Source organism: Pituophis catenifer, unplaced genomic scaffold (genome assembly GCF_029215685.1).
Source record: "Pituophis catenifer annectens isolate HBS135680 unplaced genomic scaffold, rPitCat1.0.hap2 SCAF_1, whole genome shotgun sequence".
In the NCBI taxonomy this organism is placed as follows: domain Eukaryota; kingdom Metazoa; phylum Chordata; class Lepidosauria; order Squamata; family Colubridae; genus Pituophis; species Pituophis catenifer.
In genome coordinates, this window is record NW_027256881.1 from 336,734,769 (window position 1) to 336,754,816 (window position 20,048).

At 42.5% G+C, this 20,048-nt stretch overlaps 1 protein-coding gene across 1 annotated transcript; it reads left to right on the forward strand.

Moving 5' to 3' along the window:
• The first annotated feature begins 13,714 nt into the window (after positions 1 to 13,714).
• On the forward strand, positions 13,715 to 14,508 carry LOC139308307 (alpha-crystallin A chain-like). Its single transcript, XM_070931814.1, has one exon. It carries the CDS (start codon positions 13,839 to 13,841, stop codon positions 14,379 to 14,381), a length of 543 nt encoding a protein of 180 aa, XP_070787915.1. The 5' UTR covers positions 13,715 to 13,838; the 3' UTR covers positions 14,382 to 14,508.
• Positions 14,509 to 20,048: the final 5,540 nt, after the last annotated feature.

Below are 20,048 nucleotides of genomic sequence, written 5' to 3' on the forward strand. Positions count from 1 at the left end.
CTGAGAGTCTCTGGGAAGGTGACAAATAGTGTTTAATAGTAGACAGTTTAAGGTTAAAGTTTTGGGGGTTTGGGGAAGAAACTACAGAGTCAGGTAGTGCATTCCAGGCATTGACCACTCTGTTACTGAAGTCATATTTTCTGCAATCGAGTGTGGAACAGTTTACCTTGAGTGTGGAAAGGTTTACCTTGTATCTATTATTTGCTCGTGTATTGTTGTGGTTGAAGCTGAAGTAGTCATTGACAGGAAGGACATTGTGGCAGATAAGTTGTGTCTTCTGTACAACAGCTGTTAGATTGTTAGAATACCCCCTGTTAAGGAATTCGCAGAGCAACCCTTGAGTAGCAAGGGTGTGCACATAAAAAGCGACTGAGAGGTAATAACACAGCCAACACACAGATACACTGAGTTGTGTTTTCTTTCAGGAAATAGTAATAAGACACAGTCCAATAAACAGTCCAGGTCATACACAGATAAAGCAATAGATATCAAACAATAATCCAGGGATATTCCAATAACAAAGTCTTCTTACCAGTCATTTTAGTCATACACAATAACAGTTCTTCTATATTTGCAAACAGTAGCAAACACAGCAAAGAGTAGCAAAGAGAGCAACAAAAAGAAATAAACCAGGTTTCTAGCTCCCTATTAAGGACATTGGCTACAGAGCTAACCAATCAGGACACAGTATGATGCAACATAGCAGTACAGCAGTCTTAAAGCAATATTGATGGTTTATATATTGCCAACCCAACAAGTTAGGTAAAAATCATTTCTTAACACCCCCCACACTCTTTATAGTTATATAGTTTACTGAGCACTAGCAAAACAGGGATTTGTTTGTACAGGTTATAGCCACAAATGGACCAGAATTTCTGCTGATAAACGAGGTAGCTGTTAATTGAGACACAGCTGGTTTTACCACCTTTCTTGCCATGGTTGTTAAGCAAATCACGAAGTAAATCATGTGGTCGTTCAGCACATCTGAGTTCCCAACTTTGCTTGTCAGAAGCTGGCTGGGAAATTTGCAAATGGTGATCCCAGGATACTTGCAACCGTTGTAAATACACACTGGTTCCCAAGCAGCTGAATTTTGATGATGTGAACCAGGGGTGGGTTCTAATTTTTTTTTACTACCGGTTCTGTGGGCGTGGCTTATTTTGTGGGTGTGGCTTAATGGTCATGTGACAATTATTTAGGATTTAGCAGAGGTACTGGTCTACCAGGCTTTTAACTGCTTGCAGAGCTGTACCATCTACCCATTTATTTTTTGCAGGTACTGGTCTACTCATGTATTTTTGCAGGCACTGATCTACTCATGTATTTTTGCAGGCCCGGTCTACTCATTTGTTTTAACACTGATCAGCTGTAGGGCGGCCCTTTGAAGCCCCACGGCAAGAGTTTAAACAGTTTTTTCCCCTCTAGCCATCAGCTGGGACTCAGGAGGCAGCAATAAATTGGGGGTGGGGCCAAATAAAAGGTAAGAATAACGTGGGGGATGGGGGGACGTGGGGGGGCGGGGAGGGCAGAACTGGTTTAGTGACGTCATATCGTCACCGCTACCGGCTCAGGAGAACCGGGCCGAACCGGGAGGAACCCACCACTGATGTGAACCTGGGGATGCTACGACAGTTGTAAGCGGAAAGATCTGTTGCAAATCATTTTGTTCAGTGTCATTGTAGCTTTGAACGGTCGGTAAACAAATGGTTGTAGTTCTAAACCTATAGTTCAAAATGAAAGTTTACTGAAGTATTTAGAAAGTGCATTATGCTCAGTTGTAAATCGTGGATTATGTTCCACAAACTCAGCCAATATGATCGCCTTATTCTGGTGGTGTGTACTCAGCCAATTGGGTCAATTCAATACACTATGATTAAGTATCCTATGAGTTGGTAAAAAAATGCAAACACAGGCAAGGAGTCCCAATTTTCTGGGATCATCCCATATTCAAGTATTTAATTCATGCCTGGTTTATCAATTGCTCTGAGCATTAACATGTTTTTAATATTTTGGTTTAGCACCGTGTACAGATCAGCCAACTGGGATTTCTTTAGCAAACCCTGAGATAGCAGAACGTTTGAATCAAAAGTGGGTTTCAGCAGGTTCTGACCAGTTCTGGAGAACCGGTAGCGGAAATTTTGAGTAGTTCGGAGAACCGGTAAATACCACCTCTGACTGGCCCTGCCACCATCTATTCTCTGCCTCCCGAGTCCCAGCTGATCGGGGGGGAAATGGGGATTTTGCAGTAAGCTTCCCCTGGAGTGGGGAGGGAATGGAGATTTTACAGTATCCTTCCCCTGCCACACCCACCAAGCCATGCCACGCCCACCAAGCCACGCCCACAGAAACGGTAGTACAAAATTTTGAAACCCAACACTGGTTTGAATCCAAATTAAAAGAAATCCAATAAACTCTAAATTGAGACACCTTATTTTCTTGGAGAGAAATAGATACATATACAGTTTGGACTTTGTGAATTGGTGACAAATAGTATGTTGTTACTAAAAGAAGAGAATGTCTGTAGTTCAAGGTTGACGCCCCTAGCTGGTTAATGAAATATCTGCAAGCAAACAACCCAGCTGACAGAACACCAAAAATTCCACATGTTCCTACTTAGTTACTATACTCTGCTTTCTTGGGCAATTGAGTGATCTGGACTTGTTCCGGAGAACAGGAATTACTCCAGGTCTTATAAATATATATTTCTTTCTTTACCAGCCCACCAAATCAGAAACTGACAGTGAGGAGTATAAGTCGCAGAACGACACTGAAGGTGATCTGGAATACGAGGAGAAGGATGGTTTGGTGATGCTGAAGGAAGACCCAATTTCACCGGTATTTTTTGTAAACATTTCGTCTTGTCTTAGCAACATGTGTGATTGGGCTCATATCCTGCACAGCCACTGCATGCAAATAATTTTTGACTTATGGTCTACCTGGAAAAAGTTAAGTAGCCAATAATTGGTTTAAATAGTTATATTTAGATATGAACAAGGGGAGTTAAAGTGCAAGAGGAAGATAAATCTATAGATAGTTAGCTTATTTTTTTTTATGTTTGTTAAATGCTATACCCTGTATTTGCTCTGGGAAGTCCAGGGGGGGTGGGAGGGTTGGGGCAGGAGAGGGGGGAAAATATGTGTAAACTTTTTAAAAAACTTTTCAATAAAAAAAAAAAAGAAAAAGTTAAGTAGGACCCTGTTTCAAAGTTCTGATGGTCACTGCAAACATACACCCTGCAGTCACATGATCGCATTTCGAGCACTTGGTTAACCCAGCCACGTGCAGCATCCTGCGACCGCAGGACCACATTTTATGACGGTTTAGCAAAACCGTGCCATTACGAACACTGGGTTCACTTATCAACCACGGTGCAATGTCACACAGCCATGTGACTGCACTTTATGACCTTTTTTTTTTTTTTGCCAAAAAACAGTGGTTACCTCCGTAAATCACAGCATCAGTTTAACGACTATTACAAAAGAGATTGTAAAATTGGGTCAGTCGTGTGGGTGACCTGCTTTTTACAAATGTCATGACTTATGACCTTAATGGGCAGGTTGCATTAGAGTTGTAAATCGAGGGCTACCTGTACAGGAGAACCCAGCCATTCCTCAGCCTGATCATTCAACCTAGAAATAAGGAGAAATTTTCTGACGGTGAGAACAATCAACCAATGGAACAGAAGTTGCCTTCAGAAGTTATGGGTGCTCCATCACTGGAAGCTTCCAAGAAGAGAATGTCTATGGAGATTCTCAGTCATGTAGGTCAGGGTTGTCCCAAAGGTGCTTTTTTCAAGAGGCAACTGGACTTTCTGGTTTTTCTTTGAAGACTTCGCTTCTCATCCAAGAAGCTTCTTCAGCTTAAAGAGCTGAAACCAGAGCTGAAGAAGCTTCTTGGATGAGAAGCGAAACGTTGTCAAAGAAAAACCAGAAAGTCCAGTTGTCTCTTGAAACAGCACCTTTGGGGTTTCAAGAAGAGACTCGACAGCCATCTATCAGAAACGAATGGTATAGGGCTGTGATGGCGAACCTATGGCACGCGTGCCACAGGTGGCACACGGAGCCATATCTGTGGGCACGCAAGTGTTGCCCTAACCCAGCTCCAGCAGGCATGTGCGTGCCGGCCAGCTGATTTTCAGGCCTTCTGGGCCCACCGGAAGTCAGGAAACGGGCCGTTTCCGGCCTCCGGGGTGGGGGTAGGGGAAGCCATTTTCGCCCTCCCCAGGCTCCAAAAAAGCCTCTTGAGCCTGGGGAGGGTGAAAAACGGGCCTAACCGGCCCACCGGTAACCTTTTTGCTATCACGTACCAAAAGCAGAGGGAGCGCAGGGAGGTCGCATGCACATGCGTGGGGGGGTGGGGCACGAGGAGAGCATTGAATTATGGGTGTGGGCACGCACACGCACGACCCCCCTGTGTTTCCCCCTGCTTTTGGTACTCGACGGCAAAAAGGTTAGCCATCACTGGTATAGGGTCTCCTGCTAGGGTTGGACTAGATGACCTACAAGCAGGGGTGAAATGTAACATTTGTTACTACCGGTTCTGTGGGTGTGGCTTGGTGGGGGAGGTAATGTGACTGGGTGCGCGTGGCCAACTTTTTTTTTTTTTTTAACTTTTCAAAGCATTTTTTCTAATGCTTTGAAAAGCCTCTGCCGATCAGGCAACTCAGCTGGAATTGTCAGACTTTTCAAAGCATTTTTTTTTACTACCTCTTTGGCCAAGAGGTTGCAGAAAAAAATGCTTTGAAAAGACTCTGATGATCCCAGCTGAGCCGCGCGATCATCAGAGGCTTTTTTTTTTTTTACTTTTAAAAGCATTTTTTCGTCGGAAGAGGTTGTAGAAAAAATGCTTTTAAAAGTAAAAAAAAAACCCTCTGATGATCGTGCAGCTCAGCTGGGCATGGTGGGTGGGGCACAGGGATTTTTGCTACCGGTTCTCCGAACCACCCGCCGCCATCGCTACCGGATCAGGCGATCCGGTCCGAACCGGGAGTATTTCACCCCTGCCTACAAGGTCCCTTCTAACTCTGTATCCAAGCACAGAAAAATTTGTGATTAACTTATGACCCTTATGTGTTTCAACTCTTACAGCTGGGCCAAAATGGAGAGGGCACTGCAGAAGAAACACCCCAAACAGCAGATGCTAGAGAAGAACTAGTGGCATCACGAACATCTGGGGATGACCACAAATACCCAGAGCACTGTCTTTTGACAAGCAGAGGCATCTGTTCCCTAAAGAGCTTGGAAAGTACAGAAATCATGGCCACATCCATCCAAGGCAGCAACACAGTTGATAGCAATGACTCTGAAGATGTTTGGACAGAAGCCAGTTGCCCCGGTAAGGATTTTCTCTTTGCTTGCTATAATCAAAGGCTCCCTTCATCCGTGGAGACCTCATTTATTTATTTATTTATTTATTGGTTCGATTTATATGCTGCCCTTTCTCTGGAGACTCAGGGCGGCTTACAATGCGTTAAGCAATAGCCTTCATACTTTTGTATATACCTGCTTAGTAGGGCTTTCGGCCCCCCCAAGCGGTGTTCTTTTTTATACAAAGTCAGCTTATTGCCCCCACAATCCGGGTCCTCATTTTACCTACCTCGGAAGGATGGAAGGCTGAGTCAACCTTGAGCCTGGTGAGATTTGAACTTGCAGTAATTGCAGGCAGCTGGTGCTACGTAACAGCACTTTAGTCTGCTGCGCCACCAAGGCTCTTTTGTCACTCATGGAGTGACTTTGAACCAGTCACCATATCTCAGCTCAGAGGGTGGAGGGTGGTTTGGGCACAGAAAACCTGGAAGAGAGAACAATAACGTACAAGAAACTCTGATCTCCTGGAGGAAAAGCGAGTTACAAATCTAACATAAAAGTATCAAACCCTTTTCTTTCTTTCTTTCTTAAACAAAGACCATATTTTCATGAAAATGTTGTGTAGGTAGAAGAGCATATTTGTAGCTCAGAGTTGAACTGTGGAGTCCTTAGTGCTCTCTGAGTTTAGTGGTTTTCCTGCAGATACTTTCATTACCAAACTAGGTAACAAAATCATCAGTCCTAATATTGATAATGTTACCTAGTTTGGTAATGAAATGTCTACAAGAAAACCACCAAAGCTCACAGGACCCCACAAATGATGGAAGGCATTGTTTTAGAAAATCTGTTAGCAAAAACTCTACGCAATAGGAATATGGCAAAACGCACCTGTGGAGAAATGGATGAAAGAAATGTTAGGGCAAAGTTTGGGGTGAGGTGGGGGGAATCCTACAATTTGAACCAAAGTTGACAATGCAGAAAAAAATAAGATGTTAAGAGCACCCTAATTTAATACATCCATCCACCCCTTTGGCCAATCTTAAACTCCCATGGCATTTTAAAAAATCCAGCTGTCCCCCTTAGCTCAACTCAGCCCTCCACTTCTAAATTAAAAGTGATTTTTTTTTTCTCTCATTCCTGCATCTGTCCCTTATCCATGTTTTAGAACAGAGGTCTTCAAACTTGGCAGCTTTAAGATTTGTGGACTTCAACTACCACAATTCTCCAGCCAGCTATGCTGGGAGTTGAAGTCCACAAGCAAGTCCAGCTATGCTGGCTGGAGAATTCTGGGAGTTGAAGTCCACAAGTCTTAAAGCTGCCAAGTTTGATGACCTTTTGTTTTAGAAAACACATTCCTGATCCTACATGTGTTACCTTTGACACACATCATAGATTCACCGTCAGTGTCCTAGAACCAAAAACTTTCTGCATGCTGTGCACATGGATGTGACAGATTTGCTTTTCCTCAAATGGTGCAGAGACCTATTACCTTCTAAATTTGTTTTTATATTATTTATACTATTTATTTCTTAGTGTATGTTTTTATAACTGTGGTTTTTATCCAATTGTGCAATTGCGCACAGAGTCTCTTTTCATGAGACAAATTTGATAAACATGTCCCTTTTTTAAAAAATCTTAAAATGTTGTATAATAAATTAATCCACCTATATTTTTTTTTCCTCTTTTTAGAATAATTAGAATTTTCGATGACTGGCTGAAAAATTTCAACTTTTGTGCCAAAGCTGCTCTTCCTTTTTCTGTGCTGCTGTTGCATGGACAAGCTGTTTCATAATTGTTTGTTTGTCTGTTTTAGAATTTTGCAATAAAGCTTCTTTTTTCATATTTGTATATTTGACAATTTGCCTGATTCTTTTCAAAGATAATTTCATGAAACTTCTGTTCATCTTTCTGTCTCTTTGGATCATCTTCCCATATTCTGCCAACTGCAGCAAAAAAAATGATAGAAATTATTTTCAGAGTATTTATTCTCCTGATGAAGATTTTCTTTCTGGGAAGAGCCAACATTTCTCTTTTAAGGCAACATTACCTGTTATTTACCTGGTAGAAATTTTGGCATGCGAATTGCAGATAGTCCTTGACTTATGACTGTTCATTTAACAATGGTTTAAAGTTAGTATCATCTCGGGAAAAGGGCTGAATGCAGTGGTGAAATCCAAATTTTTTTACTACCGGTTCTGTCGGTGTGCGTGATGTGGTTTGGTGGCGTGGCTTGATGGGTGTGGCAGGGGAAGGATACTGCAAAATCCCCATTCCCACCACACTCTGGGGCCAGCCAGAAGTGGTATTAGCCGGTTCTCCAAACTACTCAAAATTTCTGCTACCAGTTCTCCAGAACCTGTCAGAACCTGCTGGATTTCATCCCTGGCTGTATGTCTTTGGAAATTCTCAATCATCCAGGTCATGTTTATCCCAACGGTACTTTTCAAAAGGCACCTAGACATTCTTGGTTTTTTCCTGGAAAATATTTTGCTTCTCATCCAAGAAGCTTCTTCAGTTCTCTTCAACTTGAACTTGCATTTACAACCGTCATACTACCCTGCAGCCATGTGATTGCAGTTCAGGCACTTGGCAACTGGCTCACAATTTGCATCCAGATGCAGCATCTGCAACCACATGATCATGGTTTACAACATGTACATGCTAACCAAAAAAAAAAAAAACCAAACAAACACCTATTTGGCTTAATAAAGTCTTCTTTTCCCCCAGAAAGTTTTCTGGGGAGTTCTGGGAGTTGAAGTCCACATATCTTAAAATTGCTTTAAAACCTGTTAAAAACACTTATATCTACAGACCCCTCACATCCTGGACATAAATTGTTTCAACTTCTACCCTCAAAACGATGCTAAAGGGCACTGCACACCAGAACAACTAGACACAAGAACAGTTTTTTCCCAAATACCATCACTCTGTTTAACAACCAATTCCCACAACACTGTAATACTAAGACTGTATTACTATTATTCTTCTCTTCCTTACTAGTATCTATCTCTTCCCACTTATTACTATAACCATGTCGCTTGTATCTTTCAATTAATATTCTTTTTGTTTTCTAGTATGATTTGATAGCTTATTAGTAAACTTGACTATCACTAAGTATTGTATCTTTTTATTCTTGATGAATGTATTTTATTCTTATGTACACTGAGAGCATATACACAAATTCCTTGTGTGTCCAATCACACTTGACTAATAAAAGAATTCTAATTCTATTCTTATAAACCAAAAGTTGGTGTAATTTAATTAACATAATTTAAATCCCAATCCCTTTATTGTGAATCCTAAAGTTACTGATTTTGGGGGAGTGCAAACTTAAAAACTTCTGAATAAAGGCAGTGTGATTTTCTACCAATTTCTGGTAGGAGATAAACTAGGTTAAGTTTCAATACAGACAAAAATGTCATTTATCCCCCAGATCCCATTCAGGCATGGTCCAAAATTACCATCAAAATTAAATGCAAACTAACAAAATTACACCAGAGCACTGATATCATATATACCTGGAGGTATTTACTGCCATAGTAAGAATAGCAATGTTTGATGCAGCTCAAAAATGTAGGAAAGCTTCACCTCTAGAGGAATCCTGGTTGCTCTTCTCTGCACTCTTTCTAGAGTCTCGACATCTTTTTTATAGTGTGGTGACCAAAACTGGATGCAGTATTCTAGGTGTGGTCTTACTAAGGCTTTATAGAGTGGTATTAGTACCTCCCCTGATCTTGATTGTATCCCTCTGAAGAGCCAACTGCCTGGGCACCTGATCACTGTCCTGATACTTGGGCAAAACAATGCTTTGTAATAGATGGGACAATCAAGAGCCACTTTGCTGCGACTGGTTTCGATTCTCCCCGGCTCCTGCCAGGAAGGGACACCCTTTCCAGCCTGTGAGAGCCCTTGCTAGCTCCTTCCTGGGGCTTCCTGTAACTAACACAAGGAGAGGGTGTGACAGCTGTTACAGAAACATCTCAGTGACATCTCTTCCTTTGCATGGGGATGGAATTGTCTCACGGGGGTTGTGTCAGTCTCCTATTTCAAGTGTGCTGGGGAACTGGCAGTCCTGTCCTACATCCTGCGAGATAAATAAAGCTGCTTAAAAATATTCCAGAAACTTGCGGTGACATTGGGAGGTGTGTGCGTTCCAATGCTATGAGTTCCATTCATGTTTCATCCTGAATCTCTCCTATGATGTCAGTGAATAGCTGAGGCCAAACTGCACATCCTCTTATTAGGTTGTTGATGGGACGAGAGATGCATTTGTAATTCTACTAACCCATTTTTTTTTTTAAACACAGATGTATACAACCTGACCCTTCTGGAAGATTTGGGGCTGACAACTGGAGTCCTCCAATATTTTTTAGATGACAAAGGAGGGAAGAAATCTTAAATACAGGGGGAGATGCTTATTGATAAGATTGTTAAACTACCTCTCTCCAGAGGTTGTAAACCAAGGCTTTTTAGCCTTGGCAACTTTAAATTGTGTGGATTTCAATTCCCAGAATTCGCCAGTCAGTGTGAACTCCCAGAATTCCTTAGCAACTTTAATCAGTTTGAATTCCATACATCTTCAATTTACCACTTCAATTCCATACCACCAATTTACCAAAACACTGTTCTAGACCATGTTTAAATACAATCATAACTTAGCATAACAGAATAACAGAATTGGCAGGCACCTTGGAGGTGGTCTAGCAGGAGAATCTAGTCCAGTGATGGTGAACTTTTTCGGCACCGAGTGCCGAAAAGGTTGTGAGGAAATGATGCGTGCATGCGCGCGCTCATCAAGACTGCACTCCAGAAAAGCTGAACTTCTGGGTTCTAGCGCGCATGCGTGCCCGATGATCAGCTGGCCGGTACACATGTGCAGACCAGTTTTCGGCACTGCCGCATGCACGAAGGGATCACGCTCCAGAAAAGCTGAACTTCCGGGTTCTGGCACACGCGTACCAACAATCAGCTGACTGGTGCACATGCGCAGGTTTTCAGCACTGCTGCATGCGCGGACAGCTGATTGTCGCATGCGCATGCACGCCAGAAACCTGGAAGACAAATTGGTAAGGCTGCGCGTGTTGGGCGACCTGGCTTCACGTGTCACTTTGGGTACGCATGCCATAGGTTCGCCATCGCTGCTCTAATCTATACCATTTCGGGCTATACCTTTTGGGCTCACTGGAAGTCAGGAAAAACGCTGTTTCTGGCCTCCGGAGGGCCTCCGGGGGAGTGGAGAAGGCCATTTTTGCCCTCCCCAACCTCCTAGAAAGGCTCTGAAGCCTGAAGGGAGAATGAAAAACCGGCCTACTTTGCCATTGCATGTCAAAAGTGGGAGGAGCGCGGGGGGGGGGGGTTGCACACACATGTGGGGGGGGCGGGACGCATAGAATTATTGGTGTGGCACAAGCGCGAGCAGCCCCCCCTCACTCCCCCCACTTTTGGCACGCAATGGCAAAAAGGTTAGCCATCGCTGCCCTATACTATTTTCAGACAAATGGTTGTCCAATCTCTTCTTAAAAACCTTCAGTGATGGAGCACTCACAATCTCTGGAGGCAAGTCGTTCCACTGATTACTGATTATCCACTGATGGCGTTTTCCCGAACGCCATCACTCTGCTAAACAAATAATTGCCTCAACACTGTCAACCTAGTTCCTAAGTCTGCATTATTATTAATCTTCTCATCGTTCCCACCACCCATCTCCTCCCACTTACGACTATATGACTGTAACCTTGTTGCTGGTATCCTTAAGATTTACCTTGACTGTTTCCTAATATGATTTGATTGCTTATTTGTTCCCTGTGACTATCATTCAGTGTTGTACCTTATGATTCTTGATGAATGTATCTTTTCTTTTATGTACACTGAAAGTGTATGCATCAAGACAAATTCCTTGTATGTCCAATCACACTTGGCCAATAAAGAATTCTATTCTATTCTATTCTATTCTATTCTATTCTATTCTATTCTATTCTATTCTATTCTATTCTATTCTATTCTATTCTATTCATTGTTCTGTCAAGTGATTTCTCCTTAGTTCTAGGTTGGTTCTCTCCTTGACTGGTTTCCATCCATTGTTTCTTATCATGTTGTGGATTTAATAAGACAAACACAACTTTTGGGTTAATCAGAGACAAATTTATATATTGCACAATAGGTTCAAGGCTCTGTACATGAAGCGTTGAACAAAGACAAAAATTAGGTACAATGGTTTTATACCCTTCTAGACAAAGGATTCTGTTAACTCAGCAATTCATATGGTCATATACATTTATCATTTTTAATTGACATTTCCTAATTACAGAGTTTGCAGAACAGTTATAATAATTCTTCTAAAAAGTTACTGAAGCATAGATTCAAATCATCTTTTGACGATAGACAACTTTTAACTCATGTGGATCCCCTTGACCTAACCAACCTTTAAGCTGTATGTCATTAGAATGTTCCTTTCTTCTGACAACTTAGAGGCCTCCTAGAGGAACCAAAAGGATTTTGGCTGAGTTTGTACTTTTTCCAACCGGATGCATTGCTTTTTAGAATAGAGTGAATAGAAAGTTATCCAGTGGTCATCTATCAGAGCCCGCTTCATTACATTAATCAGGAGCTGTGATTCCAGGAAGACACCCAAACTGGCCATCAGTCTCAAATGGGAAAGTGTAACCCCATCCAAGGTTAAAGTTGCAATCTCCCCACATCTGGGTGGTCCAACCACTTGGTCTTGGTAGGACTAGTTGGAGATGGCTCCTCCACTCCCAAACCTGCATAGCCACCAGCACTGGACAGAACCTTGATAGCTTCACTTGGCCAACAAGGTCAAAAGATATAATTGGGTGTCATCCATGTACTGATGCTACCAAACTCCAAACTGGCAGATGGCTTCACTCAACAGCTTCATATAGAAGTTGAAAAGGAAAAGAGAGAGAATAGAACCCTATGGAACCCCACAAGTGAAGGTCCTAGGGGATGATCCCTGCCCACCAACCAACACCAACTGAAAGGAAGAGAACCACCATAAAATGTTGCCTGACTCCCAATGTCTCTTGGGAGATTTAAGCTTTTTTCCAGACCCTTCGCAGCTCTTTTTGTTCTTATTTGTCTGGCTTCCAATACAGCCAAATGTCATCACTGGAAAGAAATGTAATATACATGTTGTAGTTTAAGCAGCTACTCACCAGGGCTGGCTAGGTACACTTACTGTGCAAACCTGCCATTAGTGAAGTGCTCTTTACTGAATAATGAATCCCATCTGATACATCATGTTAAGCAATACAATACAGCACAGTTTACAAAATGCAATGGGTACAAATCACACGAAGTTAGGGTTTAGTTAATCATGGTAGTGGAATAAGCCACCATTACCTGTGATTACATAATACATTCAGCCATTAAGCATGATTTACAGCAGTGTGTCTCAACCTTGGTAGCTTGAAGATGGGTGGACTTCATCTCCCAGAATCCCCCAGCCAGCAGCGCTGGCTGGGGGATTCTGGGAGTTGAAGTCCACCCATCTTCAAGCTTCCAAGGTTGAGAAACACTGATTTACAGGATACAGAGGATGGATACACACAAAATCACAAAGAAATCACACGATGCCTAAATGCAGTACAGGTAATTCTCCACTTACAACTGTTTGTTTAGTGACCGTTCAAAATTACAACGGCACTGAAAAAAGTGACCTATGACCGTTTTTCACACTTATGACCGTTGCAGCATCTCCATGGTCACCTGATTAAAATTGGGATGCTTGGCGACTGGTTCATATTTATGAGGGTTGCAGTGTCTTGGAGTCATGTGATTCCCTTTTGTGACCTTCTGACAAGCAAAGTCCATGGGGAAGCCAGGTTCACTTAACAACCGTGTTGCTAACCTAACTGCAGTGACTCACTTAACGAATGTGGCAAGAAAGATTGCAAAATGGGGCAAAACTCACTGTCTCGCTTAGCAACATAAATTTCGGGCTCCATTGTGGTTGTAAATCGAGGACTACATGAGCTATCACAATCCTAAGATTCTGGCAATATTTCATTTGGAGTCCATGAAATAATATTTATTAGCTAGTCATTTCTTCTTATTTTGTGATATCAGTCTCTACTCTATGCCTAAAGAAAAACATTAAGTCTGAGGAAAACCAGATTACTTTATAAAGGCCTCAGTTCTTAAGCATCGTTGCCTGGGTGTTTACCGGCAGCAGCTGTTCCCAGCTTAGTCTGCATTACTCCAGATTCTATTTTGGACGGAGCGAGAGCGAAAGTTATCCTAATTATAAACCAGGCACAGGCCAAAGAAGTGAGGCCGGCGCTGAAAATTGGGGTGAGGTTGCCTCATGGTACCAGTTTAGGTAGCTGAGTAATTGTCATGAAATGTCCAAGTGATGAGTTAAATTCTTTACTGCGGGAACCATCACATCAAAAATATTCCAGCAAGGAGAGGATTTGAATAAAAGGGAGCTGAGTCCTGGAGGCAGAGCATACAGCAGCTCTCAGCATACAGAGACACACCGGGCTCAGCTTATTCAGAAAAGAGACCAAGATGCTGTGCAGATTGCACCTTGCAGGGCCTCAAATCCCCCTGAGAAGCCGAGGTTTATGGCCCAGGACCAGTTCGCTCTTTGAAGAGCTGGAGCGTGAGATGGACTCTATGTGGGAGCTCCTGACCAGCAACTGGCGGCCCACGGCCAGCAGCATGGTCAGTCACGAAACTATCCACAGCTTGGAGACACCGAGCGCCAATGACACCTTTGAAGTGACTCAAGATATGACTGGATTTGACCCACAGGAACTGGTGGTGAAGCTGGTAGGAGAGAAAGTGGTTCTGACGGGCAGAAAAGCCAGAGAGATGCCCAATGGGCCATTCCGCTACGAGCTCTTCCGGAGGGCGTGGGACGTGCCTCAGAGCGTGGACCGAGATCGGCTCAGTTGCTCCATCTCCAGCGACGGACAGCTCCGCATCGAAGGTCCTGTGACGGAATCGGCCATGAGGACGGTGCCCATTGCAGTCAACCGCGTGAGAAATGAACCTCAACCAGCAGCTGAAGAATCCACACACAGAGAAGACAGCCGGGCTCAAGGATGAAGGAGGCCAGATGGAAGAGACTTTTTTAAGAACTGGATTGCTGGAAAGCATGAAGAAATGTGCTAATAAATATTTTAGATATGGAATTATATGCCCTGGGGGGGCTAATCAGTTTTCAAATGAACTGGGGGTGGGGGGGGGAGAGAGGGTGGGTAGCAGGCTTGGAGACAATTGTTTCATTTACTAGAATTCTCATGGAAAGAATTTGTGACGTAGAATAATTAAAGGTGGAATAAAGTGATGTGGACAAGTTGGTCAGTCTTGGTAAAAGGGTTTTGGAAAGATTGGTTCTAACTCCAATATTTATATTTTTGCTGCTCAGTTAAAAGTTTGTCAGCTTTTTCTTTTTTTAAAAAAAGTTTTTTTTAATCAGCTTTGTAAACAGTTTTATCTCCTGAATCGACCAGTCCTAGTGCTAAGCATTTAATTTGATTTGCTTTTGGGATAAGCAAATGATAAGAAAGTCTTTACAGAAAGTGGATGGGAAGAAGTCAAAAAGGGGTTTATTTTAGTTAATGAGGGGAAAAAAATCAGAATTGTCCCATTTCTTTGGACCCACATCCTTCCTTTGCCAACATAGACAATACAGTACTAGAGCAGTTAGTAATGGATAACATTTCCCTGAAGGGTAAATTGAAAAGTAGATTTATACCAAAGTTTGAATCCTAGGATGATTATTGGAGATTGTCTGAATGTAAAGTGAGGATTCTCTGTATGTTTAAGCAGGACTTTGCTAAGGGGAATCCATTTCCTGAAAAAGCAAATAAATAAATATATATATATATTTCTCCTCTTTGTTCTACTCATTTCTCAGCCTCGGTGTTCCTCACATAACATGGGAATATCAAATGAAGGTATTTGACTAGGTGTTTCTCCAGGTATTCTGGTCAGTTTTATTTTTAGAATTTGAATTCTTGCCCTGTAGAAATTCAAACATTGAGCACTCTTAAAACTGTAAAATGAGTAATACGGTTGACTCACTCCTTTATGCAAGAGATAACCACTACAAGATAAATCAGCCACCTCAAATTCCACAGCCCTTTTCCAAGTACAATAGCTATGGTAACAGGAACTAAAATTATTCAGCACAATTGAGCAACTATTTTTTTTCAGCACACATAATCTTTTTTTTACATAGCACACCAGCTCCTTTTCTGATCTTCCATTATACATGTATTTGAATTCTAAAAAAAACAGTGAAATATTCCACAGCTTCAGCAAGCATGAAGCTTGTCCACATAAATGACCATTATAAGTTTCATATTAGCCAGGAACTCATAAATGTAGCTGCTGAAAATTTAAAGGTTTTTTAAATTCAGAACAGAATTAGGCAATTACTCTTCTCAGTAGTGGTCCTTCTGTGCTTCCAAAATGAGGTAAAAACCTGACTTTAAAGGGAATATTTGGGCTATGTTAGGTTTCCTTTCACGATTTATTTCAGCATCCCCATCGTCACATGTTCAGAATTCAGATGCTTGGCAATTGACTTGTATTTATGATGATTGCAATGTCCCCTGGTCATGTCATCACCTTTTGCGACCTTCTAACACGCAAAGTCAGTGAGGAAGTCAGATTCAATTAACAACCGTGTTACTAACTTAACAACTCAGTGATTCACTTAACAACCGTGGCAAGAAAGGTTGTAAAAATGGGGCAAAATTCATTTAACAACTGTTCCGTCTAACAACAGAAATTCTGGCCTCAGTTATGACGGTAGGTGGAGAACTGCCTCTACCGGTAATTACTTAATTCAATTAATAACATTCCACAGTCTTTGACCAGGTGATGATGAAGGGAGCCTGTAATTCAGATATCTGGAGGAATACAAATCGCTTTGCTTACTTCTTGTTTAGGAATCTTCTGCTTGGAGAAGCCTGCATATCTCTATTACAGAAGCTAGGGTTTTAAACACCTTATAATAGACTGTTTTGCTAGTGATAAATATAGGTAGTCCTTGATTTACAACTGTAATTGATCCCAGAATTACTCTTGTAAGTAGTGGTGGTCATTCAGTGGATCATCATAGGAGCACCCCTGATTTTACAATCTTTTTGTGGCGGTCATTAAATGAACACTAACTGAATCTGGCGGTTTTTAAACAAACCTGTTTTCTCCAATGGGCGTTTTTTCCCCCACCCAGAAACCAGAAATAAATGCTGGAAACTCTCAAAAGACACTGAAAATCAGTCATGCAGAACAGCCTAAGTCCGAGCCTATTGCCAAGTACCCAAAATGTGATCCTGTAACCACAAGGGCAGGGGGAGGCAGCCGTCGGAACATTGAAATCAGGTCATAAATAGCTCTGGGAAGGTCCATTGTAATTTCGAACAGTCATGAAGTGAGGATTACCTGTAATTCCAGTATTATCTCCACTATAAATGGATCGGTTTAAGAATGCTCAGAGGCTGTCTGTGATTGGGTCCAGTTCTATAACCTGTCGCGACTTTAAATTATTTAAAATTTTTTAGCAACTTTGCCACCTGGTGGAGATTGAGGAAAAAAGACATACACAAAATCACTTCCAGTTACCTGGAAACAGGCCAAGATTCCTGAATGATGCAACGGAGTGTAAGAGGTTCCAGCACTTTCTCCCTCTGCCTAGACTTCTCCAGATAACTCAGAACCTAAACTTGAGGATTTGATATTAGCCACCAAGAAAACTAGAAAATGGCCATTTAATGCCTCCTATGGGCATGTTTTCCTCACTATGAAAAGTCAGCCAACCCTGACAAAAATTGTAATTGAGTAAAATGTATTTGAATTTGACTAATTGTATAAAATAAGAAACAACCAACACTATGTTCAAAAAAAAGAAAGAAAGATTTGGGTGAAGGTGGGAGAGGAGAAAAGAAAAAAACCAATAAAACTTGTTTTTTTTTTTTAAAAAAAAGAAAAGTCAGCCAACTGGGGCTTAATTAAACCACCACTAGGCAAATATTAATTAAATTTATATAGCCATGCAGCTCACCACTGTGACACTGGGTGGCATACGGAGTTTAAAATCTCCCCTTCCCAAAATATTAAAAAAAAAAAAAACCAACCCAAAATAACCACAAAAATCATTAAAACAATGTTAGGGGAAATGAGCAGCATAGAAATTAAATAGATAAATAAAAATTAAAAATAATAAAACTATCAAAACATAAAAAGTATACTCTGTAAGGGACAGCCATTCATTTTCTTAGAAATACAACCATTTAGCAGGCTCTCCAACAACGTCACCAGATTCCCCAGGCCAGATGGCCAAACCCATGGGTTGAGATTCTTCAGGTAGGTGGTTGTTTTGTCTCGGTTATTTAGCAAGTACACGGAGTGCTTCGGTACCAGAGATAAATTCCTTGTGTGTCTAACCACACTTGGCCAAATAAAGTATTCTATTATTCTATTCTATTCTGAGGTAAATGAGGTTGGGTCAGTGGTGGGTTTCAAAACTTTTTATTACTGGTTCTGTGGGTGTGGCTTGGTGGGGTGTGGCTTGGTGGGCGTGGCAGGGGAAGGATACTGTAAAAATCTCCATTCCCACCCCACTCCAGGGGAAGGTTACTGCAAAATCCCCATTTCCTCCTGATCAGCTAGGACTTGGGAGACAGAGAATAGATGGGGGCGGGGCCAGTCAGCATTTTTACTACCGGTTCTCCGAACTACTCAAAATTTCTGCTACCGGTTCTCCAGAACTGGTCAGATCCTGCTGAAACCCACGTCTGGTTTAGGTGGGCGTGGCCATGGTGGGCATGGCCTAGTTGGTCTCCTGCACCATGGGGGGCGGCATTTTTGCCCTCCTCGGGCTCCAGAGGCTTTCCTCGAGCCTCCGGGAGGGTCGAAATGGCCTCCCCAGGCTCCGGAGGCCCTCTGCCCTTCCTGAACTTCCGGTAGGCCCATTTTTTGCCCTCCCCGAGCCTCTGTGTGCACCCTGCACTTACCTGCATCGAAAATGGGCCGCGTGAGGATCCCTGGGAGAGGAGGGGCAGGCAGGGCCAGCCAGGAGTGGGATTTGGGGGTTCTCCGAACTGCACAGAATCTTAGCTAGAGGTTCTCCCGAACCCCTGCGAGCCCCCAGCAGCCTGCCCCTGGTCCAATCTGACCTCAGGGGGATGCTGTTTCTAAGAGTGGGCACTGCAGCAGAAAATGCTCTCCTCCTCAGTTACCTCAGATAACACCCCTTTGTAGACGTGACCCACAACATGCCATTTCTGCTACACCTGATGGGACATATGACTGTAATTGAGGTGAGGCAGTCCCTCAAATAATGCTGAGTATTGTTATGATTTCTTCAACAAGATTTATTCACTTAGCCCTAATTGGCTGGGTCCAGACAACACATTAGATACCAACTATGATTTAGAAATCTTGTCATTGAGTGCCATTATGTAAGTTTTGTCTATAAGCATCCTGAATGGTTTGCCTTCTATAAAAAAACTAGCCATTAGGAATACTAGTGAGCAAGTTAAAAGTAGTTTTACTTCCTTTCTTCCTGTTTGAGAGCCAGTTTGGTCTACTGGTTAAGTTACCAGGCTAGAAAGTGGGTGCCTGTGAATTCTAGTCCTGCCTTAGGCACAAAGACTGCTGGATGACTTTGAGCCAGTCACTCTCTCTCAGTCCTAGAAGGAAGCAATGGCAGACCACCACTCTTGCCCAGAAAACTTCAGGGACTTGTCCAGAAATCAATCCTGACTAGAACAAGGATCCCCAACCCTTGGTCTGCAGACAGGCAGCAATCCGTCGTGTGCCAGAAACTAGAGCGCACAAATGAGCAAAACCCCATCCATGCACACACGGAATGCAGGTAGCACATGAAACTATGCCCCCTCCAGTCTGCAAAAAGGCCTCTCTCCATGGAACTGGTCCCCAATGCCCAAAAGTTTGAGAGCCGCTGGACTAGAACCCACACGCACACGTTAAACAAACACACATGCTCTTCTTTGTTGGCTGTACAGAACATCTTACTAGGGCTTTATAGAATGGTATTAGTGCCTCACTTGATCTGCATTGTAACCCTCTGTTAATGCAACTTATGGGAGTCCAGAAAATGGGAGTCCAGAAAAACACAGTGGTCACGGTGCTTTTGTTTCAAAACCTGGCCTTTCCCCCCCCTCTTCTTCCATTCCAGACATTTTGTACAACAAACCTGCAAAGGGGAGTCAGCGTTGCTTTTTTTGAGGAAAAAACAGGACATAAACAGACTTCCCTTCACATTAGAAGTGTGGGAGATGGGGGATGAGAAATTAAGACTTTTTCTGTGCGCAGAGATTGGTAACTGCAAGGGAGGCAAAGACTTTTAAATTGAGGTGAGCAAAGCTCTGGAGTCTTAATTTGACTTCTGGAGAGATAGCAAATCCTCAATATCATAGAAACAGATGGATTTAAGTGTAGGAAGTTAGCACCCACCCCTTTCCTAGAGGAATGAAATATTTTGGGAAATATTAAAAAGGCAGAATATTATGTTTCCCTGGATGAGAAATGGAGAAGCATGTTTTAAGGACGAAGCAGCTCCCACCTTCCTGCCCCCACCCTTTTGTTAATGGGCCAGAGGAAGAAACTCAATGTTTGTCAATGGACCATCATCTGCAACACAACAGGGCCCATCTAGCAACAGAAACTCATCACATGGCACCTGAGAAGATTACATCAGCCAGCAAGGCTAGCTAAGACCCCCACCCCCTGGGAGTC

Excerpts from the sequence above, each read along its gene's own strand:
- LOC139308307 (XM_070931814.1), top strand. The coding sequence starts at position 13,839 with ATGCTGTGCAGATTGCACCTTGCAGGGCCTCAAATCCCCCTGAGAAGC.